At 42.1% G+C, this 27,673-nt stretch overlaps 2 protein-coding genes and 1 pseudogene across 2 annotated transcripts; 2 read left to right on the top strand and 1 right to left on the bottom strand.

Moving 5' to 3' along the window:
• Positions 1-11,397: 11,397 nt before the first annotated feature.
• On the top strand, positions 11,398-11,993 carry LOC123142780 (histone H3.2). Its single transcript, XM_044561538.1, has one exon. It carries the CDS (start codon positions 11,461-11,463, stop codon positions 11,869-11,871), a length of 411 nt encoding a protein of 136 aa, XP_044417473.1. The 5' UTR covers positions 11,398-11,460; the 3' UTR covers positions 11,872-11,993.
• A 3,729-nt stretch (positions 11,994-15,722) lies between these two features.
• On the bottom strand, positions 15,723-17,720 carry LOC123080646 (probable serine/threonine-protein kinase PBL7; annotated as a pseudogene).
• Positions 17,545-20,764, top strand: LOC123142790 (uncharacterized). The gene is made up of 4 exons (XM_044561543.1): positions 17,545-17,960; positions 19,836-19,844; positions 19,965-20,026; positions 20,162-20,764. The coding sequence occupies exons 1-4, from the start codon at positions 17,723-17,725 to the stop codon at positions 20,183-20,185; spliced, it is 333 nt and encodes a 110-aa protein (XP_044417478.1). The 5' UTR covers positions 17,545-17,722; the 3' UTR covers positions 20,186-20,764.
• Positions 20,765-27,673: the final 6,909 nt, after the last annotated feature.

Genomic DNA, 27,673 nt, shown 5'->3' on the forward strand with positions numbered 1-27,673 from the left:
GTTGGCGTATTTCGAGATTAGGTTTTGTCACTCCGATTGTCGGAGAGGTATCTCTGGGCCCTCTCGGTAATGCACATCACTATAAGCCTTGCAAGCAATGTATCTAAAGAGTTAGTTACGAAATGATGCATTACGTAATGAGTAAAGAGACTTGCCGGTAACGAGATTGAACTAGGTATTGAGATACCGACGATCGAATCTCGGGCAAGTAACATACCGATGACAAAGGGAACAACGTATGTTGTTATGCGGTTTGACCGATAAAGATCTTCGTAGAATATGTGGGAGCCAATATGGGCATCCAGGTCCCGCTATTGGTTATTGACCGGAAACGTGTCTCAGTCATGTCTACATAGTTCTCGAACCCGTAGGGTCCGCATGCTTAACGTTTCGTTGAAGATATAGTATTATATGAGTTATGTATGTTGGTAACCGAATGTTGTTCGGAGTCCCGGATGAGATCATGGACATGACGAGGAACTCCGGAATGGTCCGGAGATAAAGTTTGATATATGGGATAATAGTGTTTGATCTCCGGAAGGGTTCCGGAATTCACCAGAAGGGGTTCCGGATGTTTCCCGAAATGTTTGGGTACAAGAACACGTTATTTGAGCCAAAGGGGAAAGCCCACAAGGTTTTTGGAAAGCGCAAAAGGAAGTTTTGCAGAGTCCAGGGGCCAGACGCCAGGGTCCCTGGCGTCTGGGTCCAGACGCCGGGAACCCTGCGTCTGGCCCTGGAGTCCGAGAAGGACTCTTGCCTTTCGGGTGAAACCGACTTTGTGGAGGCTTTTACTCCAAGTTTCGACCCCAAGGCTCAACATATAAATAGAGGGGCAGGGCTAGCACCAAAGAGACATCAAGAAACACCAAGCCATGTGCCGGCAACCCCGTCCCCTCTAGTTTATCCTCCATCATAGTTTCCGTAGTGCTTAGGCGAAGCCCTACGGAGATTGTTCTTCACCAACACCGTCACCACGACGTCGTGCTGCCGGAACTCATCTACTACTTCGCCCGTCTTGCTGGATCGAGAAGGCAAGGACGTCATCGAGCTGAACGTGTGCAGAACTCGGAGGTGTCGTGCGTTCGGTACTTGTATCGGTCGGATCATGAAGACGTATGACTACATCAACCACGTTGATAAATGCTTCCGCTTAGCGATCTTCAAGGGTATGAAGATACACTCCCCCTCTCATTGCTATGCATCACCATGATCTTGCGTGTGCGTAGGATTTTTTTTTGAAATTACTACGTTCCCCAACAGTGGCATCCGAGCCAGGTTTTATGCGTAGATGTTATATGCACGAGTAGAACACAAGTGAGTTGTGGGCGATGCAAGTCATACTGCTTACCAGCATGTCATACTTTGGTTCGGCGGTATTGTTGGATGAAGCAGCCCGGACCGACATTACGCGTACGCTTACGCAAGACTGGTTCTACCGACGTGCTTGTCTGTTTCTCCAACTTTAGTTGAACCGAGTGTGGCTACGCCCGGTCCTTGCAAAGGTTAAAACAACACTAACTTGACGAACTATCGTTGTGGTTTTGATGCGTAGGTAAGAACGGTTCTTGCTCAGCCCGTAGCAGCCACGTAAAATTTGCAACAACAAAGTAGAGGACGTCTAACTTGTTTTTGCAGGGCATGTTGTGATGTGATATGGTCAAGATGTGATGCTATATTTTATTGTATGAGATGATCATGTTTTGTAACCGAGTTATGGACAACGGGAAGAAGCCATATAGTTGTCGCTTTATTGTATGAAATGCAAACGCCATGTAATTGCTTTACTTTATCACTAAGCGGTAGCGATAGTCGTAGAAGCAATAGATGGCGTAATGATAACGATGCTACGATGGAGATCAAGGTGTCGCGCCGGTGACGATGGTGATCACGATGATGCTTCGGAGATGGAGATCACAAGCACAAGATGATGATGGCCATATCATATCACTTATATTGATTGCATGTGATGTTTATCCTTTATGCATCTTATTTTGCTTTGATTGACGGTAGCATTATAAGATGATCTCTCACTAATTATCAAGAAGTGTTCTCCCTGAGTATGCACCGTTGCGAAAGTTCTTCCTGCTGAGACACCACGTGATGATCGGGTGTGATAGGCTCTACGTTCAAATACAACGGGTGCAAAACAGTTGCACACGCGGAATACTCAGGTTAAACTTGACGAGCCTAGCATATACAGATATGGCCTCGGAACACGGAGACCGAAAGGTCGAGCGTGAATCATATAGTAGATGTGATCAACATAGTGATGTTCACCATTGAAAACTACCCCATCTCACGTGACGATCGGACATGGTTTAGTTGATTTGGATCACGTGATCACTTAGATGACTAGAGAGATGTCTGTCTAAGTGGGAGTTCTTAAGTAATATGATTAATTGAACTTAAATTTATCATGAACTTAGTCCTGGTAGTATTTTGCAAATTATGTTGTAGATCAATAGCTTGCGTTGTTGCTTTCATATGTTTATATTGATATGTTCCTAGAGAAAATTGTGTTGAAAGATGTTAGTAGCAATGATGCGGATTGGATCCATGATCTGAGGTTTATCCTCATTGCTTCATAGAAGAATTATGTCCTTAATGCACCGCTAGGTGACAGACCTATTGCAGGAGCAGATGCAGACATTATGAACGTTTGGCTAGCTCAATATGATGGCTACTTGATAGTTTAGTGCACCATGCTTAACGGCTTAGAATCGGGACTTCAAAGACGTTTTGAATGTCATGGACCATATGAGATGTTCCAGGAGTTGAAGTTAATATTTCAAGCAAATACCCGAGTTGAGAGATATGAAGTCTCCAACTAGTTCTATGGATAAAAGATGGAGGAGAATCGCTCAACTAGTGAGCATGTGCTCAGATTGTCTGGGTACTACAATCGCTTAAACCAAGTGGGAGTTAATCTTCCAAATAAGATAGTGATTGACAGAGTTCTCTAAGTCACCATCACCAAGTTAGTAGAACTTTGTGATGAACTATAGTATGCAAGGGAAGACGAAAACGATTCCCGAGCTCTTCGTGATGTTGAAATCAACGAAGGTAGAAATCAAGAAAGAGCATCAAGTGTTGATGGTTGACAAGATCACTAGTTTTAAGAAAAGGGCAAAGGGAAAGAGGGAACTTCAAGTAGAATGACAAGCAAGTTGTCACTCCCACGAAGAAGCCCAAAGCTGAACCAAAGCCTGAAACTGAGTGCTTACACTGCAAAGGAAATGGTCACTGGAAACGGAAATACCCTGAATATTTGGTGGATAAGAAGGATGGCAGAGTGAACAAGGGTATATTTGATATACAGGTTATTGATGTGTACCTTACTAGTGTTTATAGTAGCCCCTGAGTATTTGATACTTGTTCGATTGCTAAAAAATTAGTGACTCGAAATAGGAGTTACAGAATAAACAGAGACTAGTTGAGGGTGAAGTGACGATGTGTATTGGAAGTGGTTCCAAGATTGATATGATCATCATCGCACACTCCCTATACTTTTGGGATTAGTGTAAAACCTAAATAAATGTTATTTGGCATTTGCGTTGAGCATGAATATGATTTGATCATGTTTATTACGATACGGTTATTCATTTAAAGTCAAAGAATAATTGTTGTTCTGTTTACATGAATAAAACCTTCGATGGTCATACACCCAATGAAAATAGTTTGTTGGATCTCGATCGTAGTAATACACATATTCATAATATTGATGCCAAAAGATAAAAAGTTGATAATGATAGTGCAACTTATTTGTGGCACTGCCGTTTGGGTCATATCAGTGTAAAGCGCATGAAGAAACTCCATAAAGATGGACTTTTGGAATCACTTGGTTATGAATCATTTGATGCTTGTGAACCGTGCCTTTTGGGCAAGATGACTAAAACTCCGTTCTCCGGAACAATGGAACGAGCTACTGACTTGTTGGAAATAATACATAGCAATGTATGCGATCCAATGAGTGTTGATGCTCGTGACAAGTATCATTATTTTTTGACCTTCACAGATGATTTGAGCAGATATGTGTATATCTACTTGATGAATGAAAGAGTTGAAAAGTTCAAAGAATTTCAAAGTGAAGTGGAAAAATCATCGTAACAAGAAAATAAAGTTTCTATGATCTGATCGTAGAGATAAATATTTGAGCTACGAGTTTGGCCTTCATTTTAAACAATGTGGAATAGTTTCACAGCTTACGCCACATGGAACACCACAGCGTAATGGTGTGTCCGAACGTCATAACCGCACTTTATTGGATATGGTGCGATCTATGATGTATCTTACCGATTTACCATTATCGTTTTGGGGTTATGCATTAGAGACAGCAGCATTCACTTTAAATAGGGCACCATCAAAATACGTTGAGACGACGCCTTATGAACTGTGGTTTAGCAAGAAATCAAAGTTGTCGTTTCTTAAAGTTTGGGGTTGCGATGCTTATGTGAAAAAGTTTCAACCTGATAAGCTCGAACCCAAATTGGACAAGTGTGTCGTCATAGAATACCCAAAGGAAACTGTTGGGTACACCTTCTATCACAGATCCGAAGACAAAATATTCGTTGCTAAGATGGATCCTTTCTAGAGAAGGAGTTTCTCTCGAAAGAAGTGAGTGGGAGAAAAGTAGAACTTGATAAGGTAATAGTACCTTCTCCTGAATTGGAAAATAGTTCATCACTGAAATCAGTTCCAGTGATTCCTACACCAATTAGTAGGAAGCTAATGATGATGATCATGAAACTTCAGATCAAGTTACTACAGAACCTCGTAGGTCTTCCACAGTACGGTCCGCACCAGAGTGGTACGGTAATCCTGTTCTGGAAGTCATGTTACTAAACCATGATGAACTTACGAACTATGAGGAAGCGATGATGAGCCCAGATTCCGCGAAATGGCTTGATGGCCATGAAATCTGAGATAGGATCCATGTATGAGAACAAAGTGTGGACTTTGGTGGACTTACCCGATGATCGGCAAGCCATAGAAAATAAATAGATCTTCAAGAGGAAGACAAACGCTGATAGTAGTGTTACTATCTACAAAGCTCAACTTGTCGCAAAAAGGTTTTTTGACAAGTTCAAGGTGTTGAATACGAATGAGATTTTCTCACTCATATCGATGCTTAAGTCTGTCCGAATCATGTTAGCAATTGCCACATTTTATGAAATCTGGCAAATGGATGTCAAAACTGAATTCCTTAATGGATTCATGAAAGAAGAGTTGTATATGATACAACCAGAAGGTTTTGTCAATCCTAAAGGTGCTAACAAAGTGTGCAAGCTCCAGCAATCCATCAATGGACTGGTGCAAGCATCTCGGAGTTGGAATATATGCTTTGATGAGTTGATCAAAGCATATGGTTTTATGCAGACTTTTGGGAAGGCCTGTATTTACAAGAAAGTGAGTGGGAGCACTACAGCCTTTCTGATAAGTATATGTGAATGACATATTTTTGATCGGAAATAATGTAGAATTTTCTAGAAAGCATAAAGGAGTGTTTGAAAGGAGTTTTTCAAAGAAAGACCTCAGTAAAGCTACTTACATATTGAGCATCAAGATCTATTGAGATAGATCAAGACGCTTGATAAGATTTTCAATGAGTACATACCTTGACAAGATTTTGAAGTAGTTCAAAATGGAACAGTCAAAGAAAGAGTTCTTGTCTGTGTTGCAAAGGTATGAAATTGAGTAAGACTCAAATCCCGACCACGGCAGAAAATAGAAAGAGAATGAAAGTCATTCCCTATGCATCAGTCATAGGTTCTATAAAAGTATGCCATGCTATGGACCAGACCTATTGTATACTCTGCCCTGGTTTGGCAAGGAAGTAACAATAGTGATCTAGGATTAGATCACTGGACATTGGTCAGAATTATCCTTAGTGGAATAAGGATATGTTTCTCGATTATGGAGGTGACAAAAGGTTCATCGTAAAGGGTTACGTCGATACAAGTTTTGGCACTGATCTAGATGACTCTAAGTCTTAATCTGCATACATATTGAAAGTGGGAGCAATTAGCTAGAGTAGATCTGTGCAGAGCATTATAGACATAGAATATTTGCAAAATGCATACAGCTCTGAATGTGACAGACCCGTTGACTAAACTTCTCTCACGAGCAAAACATGATCATACCTTAGTACTCTTTGGGTGTTAATCACATAGCAATGTGAACTAGATTATTGACTCTATTAAACCCTTTGGGTGTTGATCACATGACGATGTGAACTATGGGTATTAATCACATATAGATGTGAATATTGGTGTTGAATCACATGGCAATGTGAACTAGATTACTGACTCTAGTGCAAGTTGGAGACTGAAGGAAATATGCCCTAGAGGCAACAATAAAGTTATTATTTATTTCCTTATTTCATGATAAATGTTTATTATTCATGCTATAATTGTATTAACCGGAAACATAATACATGTGTGAATATATAGACAAACATAGTGTCACTAGTATGCCTCTACTTGACTAGCTCGTTGATCAAAGATGGTTGTGTTTCCCAACCATAGACATGAGTTGTCATTTGATTAATGGGATCACATCATTAGGAGAATGATGTGATTGACTTGACCCATTCCGTTAGCTTAGCACTTGATCGTTTGGTTTGTTGCTATTGCTTTCTTCATGACTTATACATGTTCCTTCAACTATGAGATTATGCAACTCCCGTTTACCGGAGGAACACTTTGTGTGCTACTAAACGTCACAACGTAACTGGGTGATTATAAAGGAGCTCTATAGGTGTCTCCAAAGGTACATGTTGAGTTGGCGTATTTCGAGATTAGGTTTTGTCACTGCTATTGTCGGAGAGGTATCTCTGGGCCCTCTCGGTAATGCACATCACTATAAGCCTTGCAAGCAATGTAGCTAAAGAGTTAGTTACGGAATGATGCATTGCGTAATGAGTAAAGAGACTTGCTGGTAACGAGATTGAACTAGGTATTGAGATACCGACGATCGAATCTCGGGCAAGTTACATACCGATGACAAAGGGAACAACGTATGTTGTTATGCGGTTTGACTGATAAAGATCTTCGTAGAATATGTGGGAGCCAATATGGGCATCCAGGTCCCGCTATTGGTTATTGACCGAAAATGTGTCTCGGTCATGTCTACATAGTTCTCGAACCTGTAGGGTCCGCACGCTTAACGTTTTGTTGACGATATAGTATTATATGAGTTATGTATGTTGGTAACCGAATGTTGTTCGGAGTCCCGAATGAGATCATGGACATGACGAGGAACTCCGGAATGGTCCGGAGATAAAGTTTGATATATGGGATAATAGTGTTTGATCTCCGGAAGGGTTCCGGAATTCACCTGAAGGGGTTCCGGATGTTTCCCGAAATGTTTGGGTACGAGAACACGTTATTTGGGCCAAAGGGGAAAGCCCACAAGGTTTTTGGAAAGCGCAAAGGAAGTTTTGCAGAGTCCAGGGGCCAGACACCAGGGTCCCTGGCGTCTGGGTCCAGACGCCGGGAACCCTGGTGTCTGGCCCTGGAGTCCGAGAAGGACTCTTGCCTTTCAGGTGAAACCGACTTTGTGGAGGCTTTTACTCCAAGTTTCGACCCCAAGGGTCAACATATAAATAGAGGGGCAGGGCTAGCACCAAAGAGACATCAAGAAACACCAAGCCATGTGCCGGCAACCCCGTCCCCTCTAGTTTATCCTCCGTCATAGTTTCCGTAGTGCTTAGGCGAAGCCCTGCGGAGATTGTTCTTCACCAACACCGTCACCACACCGTCGTACTGCCGGAACTCACCTACTACTTCGCCCGTCTTGCTGGATCGAGAAGGCAAGGACGTCATCGAGCTGAACATGTGCAGAACTCGGAGGTGTTGTGTGTTCGGTACTTGGATCGGTCGGATCCTGAAGACGTACGACTACATCAACCGCGTTGATAAACGCTTCTACTTAGCGATCTTCAAGGGTATGAAGATACACTCCCCCTCTTGTTGCTATGCATCACCATGATCTTGCGTGTGCGTAGGATTTTTTTTGAAATTACTATGTTCCCAACACTATCTATAAGGTATTTCCTAGTAGTGTCCAAGATCCATCAATTTTGATGAATCAAAGTCCCTATGATAAAACTCAGCTAGCTTCAACAAACTCTCCAAGTTAAAAATAGCAAAAGAGGTTTTTGGGTTGAAAGAAGCCATGTGAATAAGCATTGCAAAATTTACTTCATTGAATCTGTCATCAAAATCTCAAAGTTGCCAATCAATAATAGTGTTAAGACACTCTATTTGATAATGATGTAGGTTTGTTATATTGGTTCTTTTTCGTGTATTATGTCGATTGACATATTCATGATGCATGTTAGTTCTGGAATGTCATGTTCTGCACAAAATAAATATACCTTCTCCAAAAGTGATTCCCACCCATTATCTCTTAGTTGTTGTAGATCATTCCTTGTTGACTTCACACATGACATTGCATTCAAGATATCTTGATGCTTTTGTAGCAATGCATGTGACAGGGTGTTGGCACTCCCTAATATATGGACCATTGATGTCTACTATGCAACTTTATTCTTGTAAACTCGTGTTGGGCCTCCAAGCGCAAAGTTTTGTAGGACAGTAGCAAATTTCCGTCAAGTGGATGACCTAAGGTTTATCAATCCGTGGGATGCGTAGGATGAGGATGGTCTCTCTAAAACAACCCTGCAACCAAATAACAAAAATTCTTTTGTGTCCCCAACACACCAAATTCAATGGTAAATTATATAGGTGCACTAGTTCGGCGAAGTGATGGTGATACAAGTATAGTAATGATAGTACATATTGATATTTTTAATACGAACAATACAAAAATAACAAGGTAGCAAGTAACGAAAGTGAGCACAGACAGTATTGCAATGCTTGAAAATAAGACCTAGGGTTCATACTTCTGCTAGTGCAATCTCTCAACAATACTAACATAGTTCTGCTTTTTTATTGAGATGAACAACTTCTGCTTTTCTTGATGCATGGCTAATTAGTCAGTAGTTTGTTACTTGAGATGATCAAGTGGATTATTAGTCACAAACTCATCGATGAGCATGAGGACGATAGTCACAAACTCCATTGCTTGGGAGGATCGCGCACCAACGACAAGTTCATAAATGGACTTGATCTACGTCCGGCAGTGTCAAGCTCAACAAGAACACCTCGTTTCACATTGATGGAGGTAACGGTGCCTATGGGCTATTCATCATGACTCATTTGGGGGCTTAGTTGTTGCTTCATGCATGTACAAATAGTCAAGGTTGGACATTCCATCGATGGATACTGATGGGCCTGCAGTTAGCAAAAAATTGGGCATCTACTCCCTTGCGGTGGAGAGACTCATTGAAAATTATTTAAGCCGTGAAGATGGAGTACCACACTTCAAAGGCGGTTGTCACTTATGATTGCCGGAATTTGATGACAAGCTTTGGAAGGGCGAGGATTATGCAATGGGAGCGAGAAGCAAATGTAGATTCACATGAACTTGCTTGATTTTGTTTTATTGAGAGGGCCCGAGAGGTCTAGGGGAATCACCCCCTTATTTCCCGGTTCCAGTTCTTGTAAAGGATATGATAATTATTTAAACAAAGTTGTCAAACTTTTAAAAACAATAAGAATCTTCAACTGCTGAAAAACTGTGAGGATTTGCACATTTTTGCTTGATCATGAAGTGAAATGGACCACAAAGGGACATTTTAACTTGTTCTATTGAGAGGGGCTGAGATGTCTGGAGGGATCATCTTCCTTGGCCCATGATAATACAAAAGGTGTATTTATATATATGTTTGTTTTACAGAGTATGAGAGAGATGGAGATGAGTTATGTCGATGTCCAAAACAAATAGTTTAAAGGACCTTGTTTTTTTATGGCAGCGCACGGGCAACTTCAAAAGACAAGGTCCTTCACGCGATGTCTTATGGCAATGCACGTGCACCTAACATACTAAATTCAGCTTTGACCTTGCACACATCCTTAAATATTTGTTTGATTCATTTATATGCACGCATTGTAGCAAACGCACAGGCGTTCTACTAGTTTACATTGGATTTGACTCGAGGCGGACATGAGACGGACAAGTTATGGTCTTGCTCTCACACATTAGGCCGTAGCATGGGACGGAAATGAGGTAGTTGGTCTAAGGAGTACATTTTTGACTTCGGATGTTAGCGAGCAAATCCTATTTGGCGCTGATGCGCCGGTTCGCCAATTGGCGCCTGCAGGCGCTTCTAACTTGGCCGGCCCGTTTCGTTCTTTTTTCCTGGTTTTCAAACACAAAAGTGTGAGGCGATGGAGAGTCGAACCCGCGATCTCTTAGTCTAAAGCGCACGGCTGTAGCCACCAGGGCATCCGCCCGGAATGGACTAGTTAGTTCTTTCTTCTCTTTTTACTCGTTCTTCAGTTCGGTTTCTTTTTTATTCTTTTATTCTTTTTTTCTCATCTTTCTTTGTTCTCTTCAATGCGTGCTTTTTTAATTTGTGAACCTATTTTTCAAATTCGATGAACTTTTTTAAAAATTTGATGAATTTTTTTCAAATTTGATGAATTTTTTTCAAATTCGATGAACTTTGTCAAATCCGGTGAACTTTTTTTTCAAATTTGTGAACATTTTTTCAATTTTGTGAACCTTTTTTAAATGCGCAACTTTTTTTCAAAAACGGGATGAACACTTTTCAAAATTGATGAACTTTTTTTCAAGTTTGTGGACCTTTTTTCAAATGCCATGATTTAAAAAAAACAGGATGAACTCTTTTCAAATCAATGAACCTTTTCCAAATTCGATGAACTTTTTTTAAAATCTATGAACTTTTTTCAAATTTGATGAACTTATTTTCAAATTTAATGAACTTTTGTTCAAGATATAAACTAAAACGTACAATATTTAAAAAATTCGCAAATCCAAGTTATAAAGTAAACCGTATTTTTCTGTGCAATAAATAGCGCGGCTCTTATGGTTCTTATGGTTAGCTCAAAAATTCCGCTGTGTAGCGTCGTGTGTTCTAGTCCTCGTTCTACCAGATTTCCGCGAGACAGTTTACTGCTCGCTCCGTCTGTGGGCCGGCCCACTTGGCGTTGCGAATATCCATCTCGGGCCAACAGCCCAACACCACATGCAGATCAGCAGCACCAGTCCCCTAATAATTTTTTTTATCAGCAGCACCAGCACTCCAGCAGGAACGCACGCCTCCACGATCCGCGCCACTCGTAGCGAACCAATCACAGCACGCGAACCACCATCCCACGGATCGCTACCTCGATACCAGATCTGGACCGTCCACGCACCAAAAATCCAACGGTCCACTCCCACCTTCCCTTCCCTCCCAAAAAGCAAAGCTCACGAAAATACCCCGCCCACTCGGCGCGCGCCGCCTATTTAGCACAGCTCCCTCCCCTCCGTCCTCCTCACCCCAATCCCTCCTCCTCAAGCACCAGAACCTCCTCCCCCCGGCGCATCGCCATGGCCCGCACCAAGCAGACGGCGAGGAAGTCCACCGGCGGCAAGGCGCCGAGGAAGCAGCTGGCGACCAAGGCCGCCCGCAAGTCCGCCCCGGCCACCGGCGGCGTCAAGAAGCCCCACCGCTTCCGCCCCGGCACCGTCGCGCTCCGCGAGATCCGCAAGTACCAGAAGAGCACCGAGCTGCTCATCCGCAAGCTCCCCTTCCAGCGCCTCGTCCGCGAGATCGCCCAGGACTTCAAGACCGACCTCCGCTTCCAGTCCTCCGCCGTCTCCGCCCTGCAGGAGGCCGCCGAGGCGTACCTGGTGGGGCTCTTCGAGGACACCAACCTCTGCGCCATCCACGCCAAGCGCGTCACCATCATGCCCAAGGACATCCAGCTCGCACGCCGCATCCGTGGCGAGAGGGCCTAAGCTCTGTTCGTCGTCGTCTTAGCCAGATGTGTTCATCGGTGGAAATGTAGTGTGCCTGATCTGATGTCACCATCTTGCTGTCATCAGTAATTTAAATGAAAAATGTTGGCTATCTGTTCTAAGATCTGTGCCTTTTGATGCCTGTTTTTGCTTGTATGTGAGCCTGTCAGTGATCGTGAGTGACCAAATCGTGCATTCTATTATCCCAACTCGTGAAATTTTCTGCCGGTTTATGCTACTGTGTCATAAATTGCTTCAAGTTTTTAGCTTAAACGGTGCCTCTGGCTGCATTAAGTTTTGTAATCACCAGTAATTTTGTTGATTGCCTCTGAACCTGAATGAACAACCTTGGCTCATTCAGTTTTGTGTGTCCATCTGCTTTATGTTGTTTTAGCCTGGCTGTTTTATTCTGTATTTCCTTTTGATCCCCGTGACTGCTGCAATCAACTCACCTGTACCATGATGCTAACAACTGGTAAATTAGGATCTAGACAAGAGATGTTTCTATTTTGCACTGCTCATACTGTACATACTGTCTTCAATAAAACTATCAAATTTTGTGTCGCATGCCATGATCCATCTTGATGGATTTCTTGCACCTGCAAATCACAGCTTCATGGTGTTGTCAACAGCGTAGTTGAGGCAGAAGGTGTAACCAAAGATGATGCAGGCGAAGCTGCTGCATATCAGAAAGGTGAACACATGTTCGCCTGTGTTAAGATCTTAATGCTTCCCTGCAGAGCAAAAAGGTTCGACAACCATGAGATCCTAGCTGAGGAGGTGTGATACTGCATGTTTTTGTAACAGAAGGTCCTCTGAACTTTAGAACGTGTTTTTAGCTCTAACATGTCTTAAGATCCATTTGCACATATTTCTGTTGGCATCTAGTAGTTTACAATTTACATGCATCCAGATCCGATAGTGATGATGAAGCTCTAAAGAATGGATTGCTTACAAAAAAGTATCACATGATCGATGAAGATGAACCAGTACTAGAGAAAGCCATTAGGTAATTTATCATTTGAACTCACATGCTCTATTTGTATTATTTTTCCCACTATTTTTTCTGTTTTGGCGGTTTTCCAGTACTGAAATTATCCTTGGAAGCGCTTGGCACAGAAGGTGCTAAAATAGAAGCCAAAGAAGGGGTCAAAGAATGATATACCTATAACAAGTAAATAAACAGCTCAACTGCATTGTATCAGTGAGGAGTGAACGTACGGGAAGTAACAGTCTGATCTTAAAAATCAATGCCTGTCTCGGTGTCTCCTGATTTCAGCAAACGTTTTGGTTTATCCATATCCCACTGGAAGATTTCTTGCTGAAAATGTTTTCAAAATTTTTGGGTTTCAAAATATCCTGCGGATAAACACGTTCTTTTGAAGGGAAGGTTTAAACATATCCATCCATCAATGCATGTTTGGGTTAGACAGGTCCAAAGAGATCTTTAGGACCTGAATTTGATGCTTTATTGGCCATACAGTTTTTCCAACATTCAAATGTTCTTATTATCTTACACAATAACAAAAATACTTCGCAACACCTCTTCTTTATTTGCCCTCTGCTTGTTTTTTTCTTCTTCAGTAGACTGCTTCTCAACTAAAGAATTGCCTTCCACAGTCGAGAAGGGTCAGAGACTACATATATTGACTATTCCTGTTAGAACGGATTATTAACGCAGCAAGAAACTGTATAGTAACTTGAAACTATTGTCAATAGACATATTGCGGACCAGCATGAAAGTCTCAGCTAGTACCTTTTGCAGAATAAACACATTCCGTTCCTAAATATAAGCCTTTTTAGAGATTCCAGTATGGACTACCACGGAGCAAAACGAGTGAATCTACACTCTGAAATATGTCTATATACATCCGTATGTAGTCCGCATTGAAATCTCTAAGAAGTCTTATATTTAGAAACTGAGGGAGTATATGAGTTGGCTCTAAAAAACTTTGGTGCCTTTAAATACATGTATAGAAAAAGAAATCAAAAGTAGTTTGAAAATCATGCAGATATCTGAAGAGCACTTTAGATTCTCTCTTTGGCATCAAATTTACAAGGCAAATCCCTCAAAATTCAGAAACTATAACTTGCATTGCAATTATGCCCCTTTCTCTTTTGTTATCACTACTACAACATATCTGAAAAAGAGGTTAGAGTTCAGAGATGCAAATAGCACCCTATATGTTGTTAAAGAGAGACTGAGAGGCACTTATATAATCCTGCACCCTTATGATCATGAAAATGGAATTGAAGGAATGCTGCACGTTCACCATTTAGCTCCAATCAAGAAAAATATGTGTAACATACCAGCCACATTCAGAAATAAAAGGGGTCTACTGTAGGGTAAGTCAATTCCCAAGTTTGCTAAGATAGACGCCATTTCGTAACTTGCAGTACTCTCAAGAGTAAAAAAAAACTGCTTGGGATTGACGAACCTTATCTGATTTTTCACTACCCTTACTCAGCTCAGATGTCCAGGAATCAGGTAGCTGTTCCTTGGACCAACAAAAAATGCTTGTTAGCGAGGGCTTTGCACAAGAAATGTAAATGTAGGTAAGTTATATAGGAGCCAGTGCATTCTCCTTTCATGTTTGTACCCTTCCTTGTTTTCCTGATATATAACCGTACCTGTATGTTTGATGTCCAATGCGCAGATTCTTGGAAGGGCCTCCTGATGGTGACACGCTTGCCCTGTCTGATGGCTTCAGCCTACAGGCGATCCTAGCTGACACTGTGCCTCCAGTTTGTGTTTGGATGGCCGATGCAGTTTTGTTGACTGCTGTATGTTTGTTCATGGGTCATGGACTATTTTTGCTTCATGAATCATGATTAATAATGTCCTGATGGGCGCTGAACTAAGATGTTTTCAGTTATGTTTTTGTGCTGCAACAACTAGCATGATCTAGTCCATAGAGATCTTGTAGGATTAATTATGTTAGCATTGTATTTTCTTATTATTATTTTGTGAATCTACTCTTGAATGAAGAAGTAAAGTCACTGTAATGTTGTGTGGCTGTGAACAATGGTAACCTTTCGCTATGGTGTATAATAAGTCATTCCCAATTTTCTTTATGTCTCTGAACACTGCATTTCTTCGTCAATCTTTCTAAAGGAATTGCTGTAGTGATCTTTCTAATATTGTGATAACTCGTGTTCGTTTTTATCTTCTACTAGTAGACAATTGCTGCTGCAAGCACAAAGAAAAATGAATCCATGGCTTGAGGGAGCTCCAGAGCCAGCTGAAGTATAAGAATATGACAGTGGATGTGAAAGCAACTTCAGACTCGACTGCAAGAGCATCTCCAATAGCCGCCCAACACGCGGCGCGCTAAAAATCAGTTTGCAGCGTGCCGATCGCCTGGTTTGGCGCGGCGCGCAGCGCTGGCTCCAGCAGTCGCGGTAAAATGCAGCCATTACCTTGTAATTGTATAAAGTGCCTATCAGCCATTACCTTGTCTCCCACGTACTTTTACATGTCTCAAACTTGGAGTCCACAGCTTCTGTATCCGTGTCCGTGATACCCATAAGGTATTATCACATTTACTTTTGTAAATTCAATCTATGTGATCTCTATGGACTTCCTGATCGTGCTTACACCGTACGCACCTTAATTTCCACCTCTAGAACCAAGACAACTTCTAAATCCATTAATAAGGGCCAATTTAACATGTGCAGTGATGAACCATCTAAACAATGCAGGCACTTTTATTCCACAACAAGTGAGAATCACAAGTTCACAACTACATTAAGTAATTAATATAACTTGATGATGATCCATGCGTCTGGAGATGACGCCGACATACGTCGTTTCTCCCCTAGGTTAACGAGGCGCCGCACGGTGTGATGATTCAGGTGGATGACCGTCGTAGGCGGCAAGGCGAGATAGAGCTGCGACGACGGCGCCGATGGGCGATCTCATGTCCGGCTGTTGGTGGATGCACATGAAAGTAACTTTCAGTGCCTCCTGCAAATCCATGGACGGATACCGGCCCTGCAGTGCTGGATCTGCCATCCGGCGGAACTGGCTCCTGTCCATCAATCGTGTGGCCTGATCCAACAACAAGCTTCACACCATTCACGGCCAAATTAACAAGAAACAACAAATATGTGAACCACCAGCTTGGCTAATTAACCTATCCATGTGACAAGGTGCGAATCCTCGGCTGGCTGGGCGCGGTCGAAGGCCCTCCGCCCCGTGATCATCTCTAGAAGTAGGCCGCCGAAGCTGTACACGTTCGACTCCATGGTCGCCTTCCCTGTAAATGCTATCTCGGGGGCAATAGTACCGGTTCTGGTGACATCGATACACAATTCCTCGTCATCCTCTGCAACTATCCGACCAAGGTTTGTGAGTCCATACTGGGACAGCTTTGGGTGGTGGCCGTCTCCGAGCAAGATGTCCGAGCTGCTCATGAATCTGCGGTACACCACACCTTTGTGGTGGAGGTACTCTAAACCCTTGGCCACGCCGGCAGCTATGTTCATCCTTGTGTTCCAGGCTAGCAGTGCTTGGCCCGGAGACCGATCTGATGAGCACAAGATCTTAATTAATTAACACAAACTCAAGCGATCGAATCATGAGTGCTCTCAAAACTACGGTTTGGACTTTGGAGTGCCAATAAGTACCATGGAGGTGATTTTGGAGAGAGCCTAATTGCATGTACTCGTGAACCAAGATCCTGTGATGGCCATCCGCGCAGAAGCCAACAAGGTTGACCACATTCGGGTGGCGCAGCGCGCTCAGCGTCATGACACGGGCAAGAAACGCCCTGTTGAGTTGCTCTGATGATGGTTGACTGGGATCGAAACGGCTTGACTAGAGAACCCTTTCCTCCTCCACAAGAAACGTCTCCTTCCTCCTCCCGTCGGCGCCGCCGCAGATCCGCCCCGCCTCCGATGGCCTTTGGCCTATGGAGGTGCGGAGGATCTCGGCCCCCCGCCGGCGGGAGGGACCCCGTTCTTGTTTTTGCTAGGTTGAACGTCTTGGTTGGGGCTGTTTGGCGGCGGCGATATCCCTCCGTAGCAATAATGTCTCCCACGTCCTATCTCCGCCCCGATGGTGCGAATAGCGTTGTCGGAGGATGTGTGGAGGTGTGTCTTCGTCGGATTTCATGGGATTCGGTCGGTGCTGGTCTTCGGTGGATCTCTTTGGATCCAGTTTTTGTTTGTCTTCGTTCGTGTGGTTCCAGGTTTGATCTTTCCAATCTACAACTCTCTTCATCGGCGATGGTTGCTGCTCCGGTGTGTTGGTCCTTTGGGGCCTTAGCACGACGACTTCCCGACTGTCTACTACAACAAGGTTTGCCCGGCTCCGGTGATGGAGGGGTGATGACGGCGGCGCGCCTTCGCCTCGCTCCAGTGCTTGTAGTCGTCCCTAGGTGGTCCATAGACCTAGTTGTAATTTTTATTACCTCTTGTGTTCTCTGTACTGCCATGATTGATGAATAGATTGGAAATTTCTCTCGAAAAAAAGATGTTGACTGGGATCAACGGCATGCTGCAGCTTTATAGCAACGACCTACAAGACGAATGTGATGGATCCACTCACACATCAATTTCCCCCTCACATCAAACTGATGAGTAAAAAAGGATGAGCTAGCTAGCCAGGAAAGGATCGTCACCTGCTTGACGCTCTTGAGGTAGCCTTTGTAGAGACTCCCCTCCCGAACGACGCGGAAGTCGTCTCTGAAGTTCCTGGTCGCCGCCGCGAGCTCGTCGAAGGCCAAGGCTGGTGCCGTGGCGGCGACACTGCTGCGGCTGTGCGGATCGGCAGGGCGAGGCGGCAGGGCCTCCTTCTTGCTTGCCTCCAGGCCGCCGAGGAAGCAGCTCACTGGGCCAGGCCCGACGGATGCAAAATTGGGCTCCCAGCCAGGCTGAGCGGAAACGCAGGGATCGGTCGTTTCCGCGAGCCAGGCCCGCGCCTGCACCCGCGCGTGCAAAGTCGCGAGCTAGGTCTCGTCTTCCGGTCCTGTCGGCTCGCATTTTCCCCCGCTCCCCGCCGCTCTCTTCTCTGATGCGACGCATTTGGATCTCGTCGTCCTCGCTGCATCTACCGTTCGCCGTCGCATCTCCTCACCGGTGCCAAGGTAAAGCTCTCCTTCTCTCTCTCCCCTTCCTCCTGTCCCAAGTTCTAGTCCCTCCCTACCATCCCCAGCTTCTGGCCACCTGCTCGCCGTCGCTCGCGGCCGCCCGGCCGGTCGTGAGAGCAACCACGGGACTTCGGCGGCACGTAGACCACGGGCGCGCGTGCACCGGCCTGGCACTCGCGGCCGGCCGCCTGATTTGCCTGTGAGAGCTGCTGCCAACTAGATCCACGCATGTGAGCAAGCACGGGATGTGCCCTTGCCATTGAGCAGCTTGATCTCCTGTTTGATTCGGCCGCTGGCCTTGTAGAGGCCCGATCTGGTTGTGAGATCCTATGGATTAGAGATGATTCTGCATATTTTTTTGTTAACTTCATGAATAATTTCTGTATATGTTCCTTTTGATTTGACCAGGATAAAGAAGAACTAGAGATCAGCTAGCTAGAGGAAGAAGAAGAAGATAGACAAGCTAGTTTGTTTTGTATTTGTGCTGTTGGGATTAAGAGATCAGCTAGCTAGAGTAGATATTATAGACAGTAAAGGGTGCCTTCAGAGCTGTTCTGTGTATGTATGCAAAATATAGGACCTTGTGAATGTTGACAATGGAATACACAGAAGTACATCAATTTTCATTTGTTTTCTTTCCCTGTTTAGCTGCCTCTTTGATTCCAAGGATTTCATATGAAATTGCAGACATTATGATTTCTTATATGTATTTGATAATATTAGTTTACTTCAATCATCAAAGATATCTGAGTTGGAGTGCATGTCACCAAAACAGTCTTCTAATTATTTTGCATACATGTACAAGTACCTAGAATCAAATTCCACATTTATCATATATTTGGCCTCATGCAGCCTACCAAACAACATCTGAGGTGAGCCTGGCCCATATCATGCAAGTACACCAAACACACATCTCGACTCCATCTTGCATCAGATGAACCAGGCCAGCCCCAGCCAAGCTCCCTCATACGATGCAGGCTGGATGCACCCAGGAAACCAAACACGCCCTATGTGTATATATCTGTTTGGGGCGCCGTGAAGGAAACCAAACATGGCCACTCCGTTTAATTGATGGCTGCCCTACCACGTAGTACTCCATCCGTTTCGAATTACTTGTCGCAAGTATGGATGTATTTTAGTTCTAGGTACATCCATTTCTGCGACGAGTAATTTGGAACGGAGGGAGTACCTTTTTACTACAGCGGCTGGATGGAATTTAACCACATGAGCTAGTAAAAATATAGTATTGTACTACTTCAGAGGTTAGGTGGAGGTTGATAGTTGGGGGGAGGGACGTTGATGCCCGCAGTGCATTTAGTTGCTTGGTGGGGTAAAACTCGTAGCTAAGTGAAAACCGAATTCTTACGAGTTATACGTTGGCGGGGAAGGAGTGATGAAAACACAAATTAGCTTATTCTCGTCCGTGGCCGTTCATTAACGTAGAAAAACACACACAAAGACCCAAAAGATGGGTTTGAATGCCGATGATATACAAGGCAAATACAGCCAGTAAAAGAAAATCTTTTTTTGTGTGGGAGAAAGTAAAAATTACTGGTTGTGCGGATAGAGCAGCTAAACCTGCTGGATTTGGTGGTGTCATGTGGAGATTTCTTATATCCGGTAAAGTACCATTTACATTATGCAGTGCCTTGTGTCTCATGCCTGCAATGGGTCCTTGCTCTCATGTCTGTTCTAAGATCTGTGTCCATTGATGCCTGTTTTTCATTGTTTGTGAGCCTGTCGTTGAAGCATTTCATTACACCAACTCGTGAATTTTCTGTCAGTTATAGCTAATGTGTTGTAAATTCGCAATCACCAGTAATCTTTTTCGGTTGCATGTGTTGTAACCAAAGATGACTCATATTGCTGCAGATCAGAAAGGTGAACATATGTTGGCTTGTTAAGATCTGTTGAGCAATTTTTTATGCTGGAAAAAGATCATGTAATGAAAAGGAATGTAGGCCAGTCTTTGTCTCGTTCATAATCACTGCTTACCTGCAGAGGAAAAAAGCATGCCAGATTTCTGGTTTAGTGAATTGAAGAACCATGAAATCCTAGCTGAGGTGAGACACTGCTGTTTTTTGCAATAGAAATTCCTTCTCTTATGAACTGTTGAACATGTTTTTGCTCTACATATCTTAAGATCCATCTGCATATAACTTTCGTTTGGCACCTATTTTATCGTTTACATGTACCAGGTCCAAGAAAGACGGGCGAGCTAACTCTTAAGTATCCCAAGGTACAGAATTAGTGAGGCAAAGGGGTTACAAGCTTGAGAACGAAGTGCTTACAAAAATGCATCACATGACCGATGAAGACGAGCCAATCTTAGAGAGCGCCGTTGTTTAGTTACTTTTTGAAACTCACATGTTCTATTTCCTATTATCGATTGTTCCATTAATGTCTATGTTCTGGTAATTTTCAAGTACTGAAATTGAATGGTACCCTGGAAGTGCTTGACACAAAAAGCGCTAAAAAGAAGTCAAAGAGGGGGCCAATAAACGGCAAGCCTATCACGAAAATCGAAAACAGCGGAGGCTTCTTTAATTTCTTCAGTCCACCTCAAGTTCCTGACAATGATGACGAAATTGACTAGGATACAGGAAGCTGGACCTCCTTTTATGTATGCTCTTATGCTGAAACTTCTGCATGAGCATGATTTTATTTATCTCTCATTGCAGTACTGCAGTTGCCTGCGGGTGGATAGATGTGCTAGGTCGTCAGTTTGTGTCGAGTGGTGGAAATGCCGTGGTGCTGTAGTAAGTTACATTGTTCTGTTCATTTGCAATGGAAAAGCGTTCAGCCCGGTTAAAAAAAAGAGTTACATTGTTCTTGCCGTGGTGGCTGCGTTTAATGGCGTGGTCTGATGGTAACATCCTTTTGTCATCAGCAAGTGAAAAGTTGGATATCTGTGCTCATACATGTGCTTTTCAGATTTCAGTCCATGTTTTTTCCTTATACGCCTGCCCTCGAATGCAAAATTTCGTAATCCAGTAATTTAATCTGTTCCCTCTGAACCAGAACGAAGAGCGTGTTAATATGCCTGTCTTGTGTTCGGTGCACCGACGAGTTGCAGGACAGTAGATCTGTTTTTTCCTTGCATCTGACTTGGCATTTCCTCGAATGTGATTAACTAAATGATTCCCAGTTCCGTGTAATATATCTCTTGGCAGCGTCAAATTTTATATTCAATCATCTGTTTTGCAAGTACCTCTGAACCTGAATGAACAGATGTTAAAACGCTCCTTCAGTTATGTGTTACATAACAGTAGCAGTATGTTTGATGTTCAGTGTTCAGATTCTTTGAAGGGCCACATGTTTGTCCTGTCCGATGACTAGAGGTGATCCTAGCTGACCCTATGCCTGCCATGGGCGCATGCATGTCCATTGCAAGTGTTGTATGTTTGATCATGGCCATGGGGTCACTGACTATGTTGTTTCATGATTGTAATATCCTGATGGGCGCGGAACTAGAATGGTTTCAATTATGTTTCCGTGCTGCAACAACTAGCATGATCTAGTCCACATATATCTTGTAGGATTAATTATGTTACTATATTTTACTTTCTGGCTGCCAGCACAACGTTTCTTGGTCAATTGTTGTGCTGACCTGTCTAATGTTGCAATAAGCTGTTATTCGGTTTCATCCTCTAGACTTGCTGCTGCTGCGAGCACAAAGAAAAATAAAGCCATCTTTGAGGTAGCTCCACAGCCAGCTCAAGGACATGAATATGCAAGCAACTTCAGACTCGAGTTTAACTTGTTTCCTTCTCTCTTAATTAGTCTTTTTTTTTTTGATAAAAGAAGGTCTGTGCACCCTTCTGATTTCCATTAACGAAAACCATAGAGTTCTGGAGCTACAAGGATAAAAAAGAAAAAACCAACGACAAACTGCTCCTCAGCTTCAGCAGAACTGGGAAGCAGGACTAAGCGACCACGCGAACCAAACCTACTACATCATCAATCCTGAGTTATATATTAAGTTCATACATTCATCCAGGCTAAGGGCCTCAAATCCCAAAAGACGGGGGAAACAACTGAAAAAACAGGTAAACAAAAGCGAGCAGATCTTCATTCCAACCGCGCCACGTTGATTCTCCACCCTTGAGAAGCTGCATAAACCTCACTTGCTACCCGCTCTAACAGTCTTGCCCCCAGCTCCAACGCCTTTTTTGTTTGCTCCTTTATCTGCAAAATAGACCAATCCACCATCCAATGTGTCATCAGTTTGATTAAAGTCATAGGATCAGAGATTCTTTTTTTTTTCAAAGATGATCCCATTTCTAGATTTCCACAGAGCCCAGCATACTGCAACAATCCCCACCAACACCAGTTTCTTATCCTCTGCTCTAAATGTGTCTAACCATCCCCCAAAACAATCATGGACTGAAGATGGGGTTCTTCTTAGTCCAAATGAGCATTTGATTAAGCTCCACATTATAGAAGCAGCTGAACAGGTAAAAAAGATGGTCCACCGATTCATCTTTGCCACAGAACACACAATTCTTTTCTCCTTTCCACCACCATTTCAATAAAGAGTCTCTCATAAGTATACTTTTTTATTAACTAACCAGAGAAAAACTTTAATTTTTTTGGTATCTTAATCTTCCACAGAAAATTTTGTGGGAATTTAAGATTAGAGGCTACCAACTCTCTGTATAAAGATTTAACTGTGAATTTGCAATCAGCCCTAAGAGACCATATTATTTTGTCTTTTCACCTTCCATTTCTATTTCCTCACATCTGCTTTTCAAGCTATTCCATAGCCCCAAAGTGTCCCCATATAAAGTTCTTTTAAACCTAAACCCTTGACACCCTTTATGAATGGCTTCAGCCACTATTATGTTATGCTCAAAACACAAGTCATATAACTTGGGATAAGCTTCCTTCAGAGTTTTGTCATTAATCCAAACATCTTCCCAAAATCTGGTATTTTCCCCATCTCCCAGTTCTTTTTTAGCAAACCTATAGAAGATTTCTTTAATTTTCATCAGGCTGGACCAAAAATGGGAATCCCCAGGTTTTTTTTGGCCCTAGAAAGATAGTTATCTCCTCCATATTTCCTACTTATCACATCCTGCCATAACCCCTCCCGTGTTTCCTTTTTCCAGAACCATTTAGCCATAAGTGAGATGTTCATTAATTCTAAATCTATGATTCCTAAACCACCCACTTCTTTAGGTAAACAACAAGTTTTCCAATTCACTAAGTAATATTTCTTAATATCCTCATCTTCTTGCCACACTAATGTAGCCCTGTAGAAGTCAACTTTTTTAATCACCCCTTTAGGGATTGGATAAAAGGACATCATAAAGAGGGGTATATTAGTGAGGCAAGCCTGAACTAGAGTAATTCTGCTTGCAATCGATCCCAGCAATTATCCCTGCCAACACCCACATATTTTTTGAACCTTCTCAGTTACACAGTTCTAGTGGATATTTCTAAGTTTGGAATCTGAAATTGGCATTCCTAAATATTTTATGGGAATCACACCCATCTTACAAGTCAGTATCTCTTGATATATATGTTATTTCTCTTTAGCTTTTCCAAATAACACTAGTTCACTTTTGTGAAAATTAATTTTGAGTCCAGACATTTGTTCAAATGCTCACAGGATAAATTTCAAGTTCTTCACACACTCAATATCCTCTTTGATCAGGAAGATTGTGTCATCTGCATATTGTAACATATTGACCCCCTTATTATTTCCATCTCCCAAGACTCCCTTGACCAAATCATTCTCCAAAGCTTTATTCATCAGTATTGTCAAAGCATCAACAGCTAAATCAAATAATAGGGGAGACATAGAATCTCCCTGTCTAAGCCCTTTATGTGTTCTAAAATATGGTCCAATTTCATAATTTACCTTCACCCCCACATGTCCCCCTCTAATGGTTTCCATTACTTAGTCACACCATTTATCAGGGAAACCTTTAGCTCTTAACATCTGTATCACAAATGGCCATTTAATTTTGTCATATGCTTTTTCAAAATCCACTTTAAAGATTAATGCATATTGCTTTCCAGAGTGGAAAGTATTCAATGCTTCATGAAGGATCACCACTCCCTCCATAATATATCTCCTTTTGATAAAAGTTGTTTGAGTTCTAGATATGACAGGGGACACACATTGTGTCAATCTATTCATCAACACTTTTGTGATAATTTTGAAACTAACATTTAACAAACATATTGGGTCTGAATTTTTGAATTTTTTTAGCATCAACAGTTTTTGGTACTAAAGTGATTATGCAATAGTTCAGCCTGACAATATCTATTTTCCCTTTAGCAAACTCTTCTACCAGGGCTTTCAAATCCCATTTAACCAGATCCTAGAATTCCTGGTAGAAGTCAGCAGGGAATCCATCTGCTCCAGGACTTTTGTTCTTTTTCATCCCAAAAACCACCTCTTTAATTTCATCTAAAGAGAAGGGTTCCATTAACCTCTCTCTCCTCTCCTCATTGATTTTTCTTGATTCCAAATCACTCATGGAGATCTGTGTTTCTTCAGGATGTCCAAATAGCATTTTGTAGAAATTTGTTATATATTTCATAAGGTTTTCACCCCCTTCTATCACACCTTCTTCTTGTTCTAAAGAGATAATTCTATTTTTTCTTCTCCTCCCATTCACTTCGGCATGATAATATCTAGTGTTCCTATCTCCATCTATAATTTCCTTGTCTTTATATCTCTGAAGCATTTTAATCTCTTCTTGCATCATTACTTGTTTAAGCTGATCTCTTAGTTCCTTTTGTTCTGTTCTCAATAGCAATAATTCCCACATTCTCAATTTTTTATCCAACTCATCTAGCCTCTTAATAATCTCAATTTTAATTGTTTTGTACCAAGAATCCACATTTTTGTTCCAGCCCTTAGTTTTCTTTCTCAGTTTTCTTAGTCTAAGCTGCCATCTTTCTAAATTATTTCCATAGTATCTCTCATTCCATGTTTTATATACAAGTTCTTTAAATCCCTCCCTCATAGCCCAAGCATTCTCATATCTGAAGGTGTATTTATCACTCTGCCCCTCCACTATGTCTAGGAATAATGTGGATGTGATCTGACACTTCTCTAGCAAAGGCTTGTAATATGGTCAGGGGATATTGTTCCTCCGAAGTTGGACACATCAGCACCCTATCTAGTTTTTCGTAGGTGGGATCATCCAAATTGTTAGCCCATGTAAACTGTCTCCTATTCAGGGGTAGCTCTCTCAGCCCAGCTTGTTCAATGATAGCATTAAACATAAAGGTCCAATGCTCATTATGAACATATTTTTTTTCTTTTTCATTCCTGATAATATGGAAATCCCCCTACCAAGCAGGGCAAGGGGTTATCATCGTACAGTCTAGCCAATTCTGCTAGGAAACAAGCTTTCCTTCCACCTGAGCATCCCCATATACAGGTACCAGGTTCCAGTGCATCTTGATGATTTTATCATATATCAACATCCTAACAAAATGTATCCCTTTCTCTATGTGTTCTACATTGAACCTATCTCTGTTTACTCCCACTAAAATCCCTCCAGACATCCCCCTGGGCTCATTCCAGCACCAATCATAATTCTCCCCCACACAAGTTGTGTAATTCACTTTTAGAATTTTTTTCGGTTTAATAGTTTCTAAAATCCCAATAAAGTCTAGTTTATGATCATTGATCATTTCCCTCACATATCTTTTCTTATGGTCTTACCCCAGTCCTCTCACGTTCCAGAAAACTCCTCTCCATTTTACCCCCCAATTTCTATTTATAGTTTGTATGTCAATACCTAAACTATCTAATTTCCCAGAAGCAATTTACACTTCTTTCTTATTCTTTTTCCTTCTAAGGGCCCCAATCCCAACTGATTGCTTTCCACAACTTAATGTTGGTGAGCACTTATTATTATTATTATTATTCCTAAGAAAATAGCTCCCAGTTTCCTATATTGTTGCTCTTCCATTTCAGCATCAGAATGTTCTATATTTGAGCACAATTCCTCCAGATCAACATCTCCAGTGTCAATATGCACTGAATGTTGTTTTTCTCTTCACCACTCACTCCACTTTTTTCCCTTTTGTTTTTCTTCCTCTACAATGTTTTGAAAATAAATTTCTCTTCTTGCCATCTCCATTTTCCTAATATTTTCTAGGTTTTTGTCAACCATCTCAATAGAGCACCCTAAATCTATCCCAACCAAAGAACTAATATGCAGTAAAGAAGAATTAGCACAATTTAATACGGACTCCTTACCATAGTTATCTCTTTCTTCAGCCCTCATTTTGGCCATCTCCTCCACTTTTTGATCTTCCTTTTCCCTGTTTTTTAGGCTTCTTTTTAGCTCAGTTTCCTTATCCTCTTCACCTTTGTTTAGTACCCCCACACCATGTATTTCAGCCATTTTCTCTCCAAATGTCCCCACTGATTCCTGGCTTGCATTGTAGTCAGTAGGTTCATTATATTTACCAGACCCAGTCTCTTCTTTCTTTTCCTGATTTTCTTTATCAAATTCCTCAACCTCCTCTATGTTAGCCAGCTCCATATCATATTGCTCTCTATTAGCTGCCTCCTGTTACAATCTCAGGATCACTCATTGTTGTTGTTCAATCAAATTTTATAATCTCTTTTGTGTGGTCTCCAAGTCCTTTATTCTTTTATCAGTTTTGGTCCATAGAGCATTTTGTCTGGCTTTTTCTTCCTCTAACCCTCGGATTTTTCTGCACATAATGTCTACCTCTTTTTGCATTTTCCCTCTTTCTCCAGTCATTTCTCTACTCAAGTGTCCCATGTTTTCATCCAGGGAATTTTTCACCATTTCATTTTTCCTATCTATTTCTTCTATTTGTTTCAGAGATAAGCTGCCAGTGTCATTCCCCTCCTGTCTGATCCATCTACTTTTGTCCTTTTCCTTTTTTTCCTCCTCATCTTCTCCATCCTCTATCTTAGTGACAACATCAGATTTTCTTTTCTCTTCTTTGTACCACCCCATCTCAATTACCTTACCCAGCTCCGCCCCAATCCTGAACATCAACAAATATGGTGATGTGATCTCTACATGTGATGGGATCTTCCCGATATCTCTCACTCCACATTTCACTTTAACTGTTTCTTCATGTATAGTGTCCTTGTCTATTTCTAAAACTGACCCTATAGCAGTAGCAACCTCACACATTCCAAAAAAGTGTCTAAAGCAATCAGTCACTTTTTCAAATTTCACCCAAGCAGAATGCATTTTTCCTATTGCCAAGTGATCAAGGGACCAAGGTTGTACTTTGATTACTACTCCAGTTCCTAACAAGTTGAAGTCATTGAATTTTGCAAGCTCCACCAGTTTTGCTTTATTGAGAAACCCCATCATATAGCAGTTTTTTCTGTATTCTTTGACTCTTCATTGCCATCCCCAATCAAACATTTCACTAAAAGCTTGGATTAACCCAGTCTCATTGATCTGACCATCTCTTATGACCACCACTCCTAATGGATTCATGTGTTCAGCAATTAGCACATCTTTATAGCTTTGCACCAGTAACACTCCCAAGCCCTTGGCAGCATAACCAACATATTTAGGTACAAGTTTCATTTGTTTCAGCAAGTTGAATTCCCCAGTGATATGATTATCTCTTCCACATATCAAGCAGTGTCCAAGTTTACAGTCTCTAGTTGAGTATCTAGGGTCTTTGCATTTCCCACAAACCTGCCTGTTAAACCCGTCACTTATGTTTCTGTCATCCCC

The sequence above is a fragment of the Triticum aestivum genome, chromosome 1B (genome assembly GCF_018294505.1).
Source record: "Triticum aestivum cultivar Chinese Spring chromosome 1B, IWGSC CS RefSeq v2.1, whole genome shotgun sequence".
Taxonomy (NCBI): Eukaryota; Viridiplantae; Streptophyta; class Magnoliopsida; order Poales; family Poaceae; genus Triticum; species Triticum aestivum.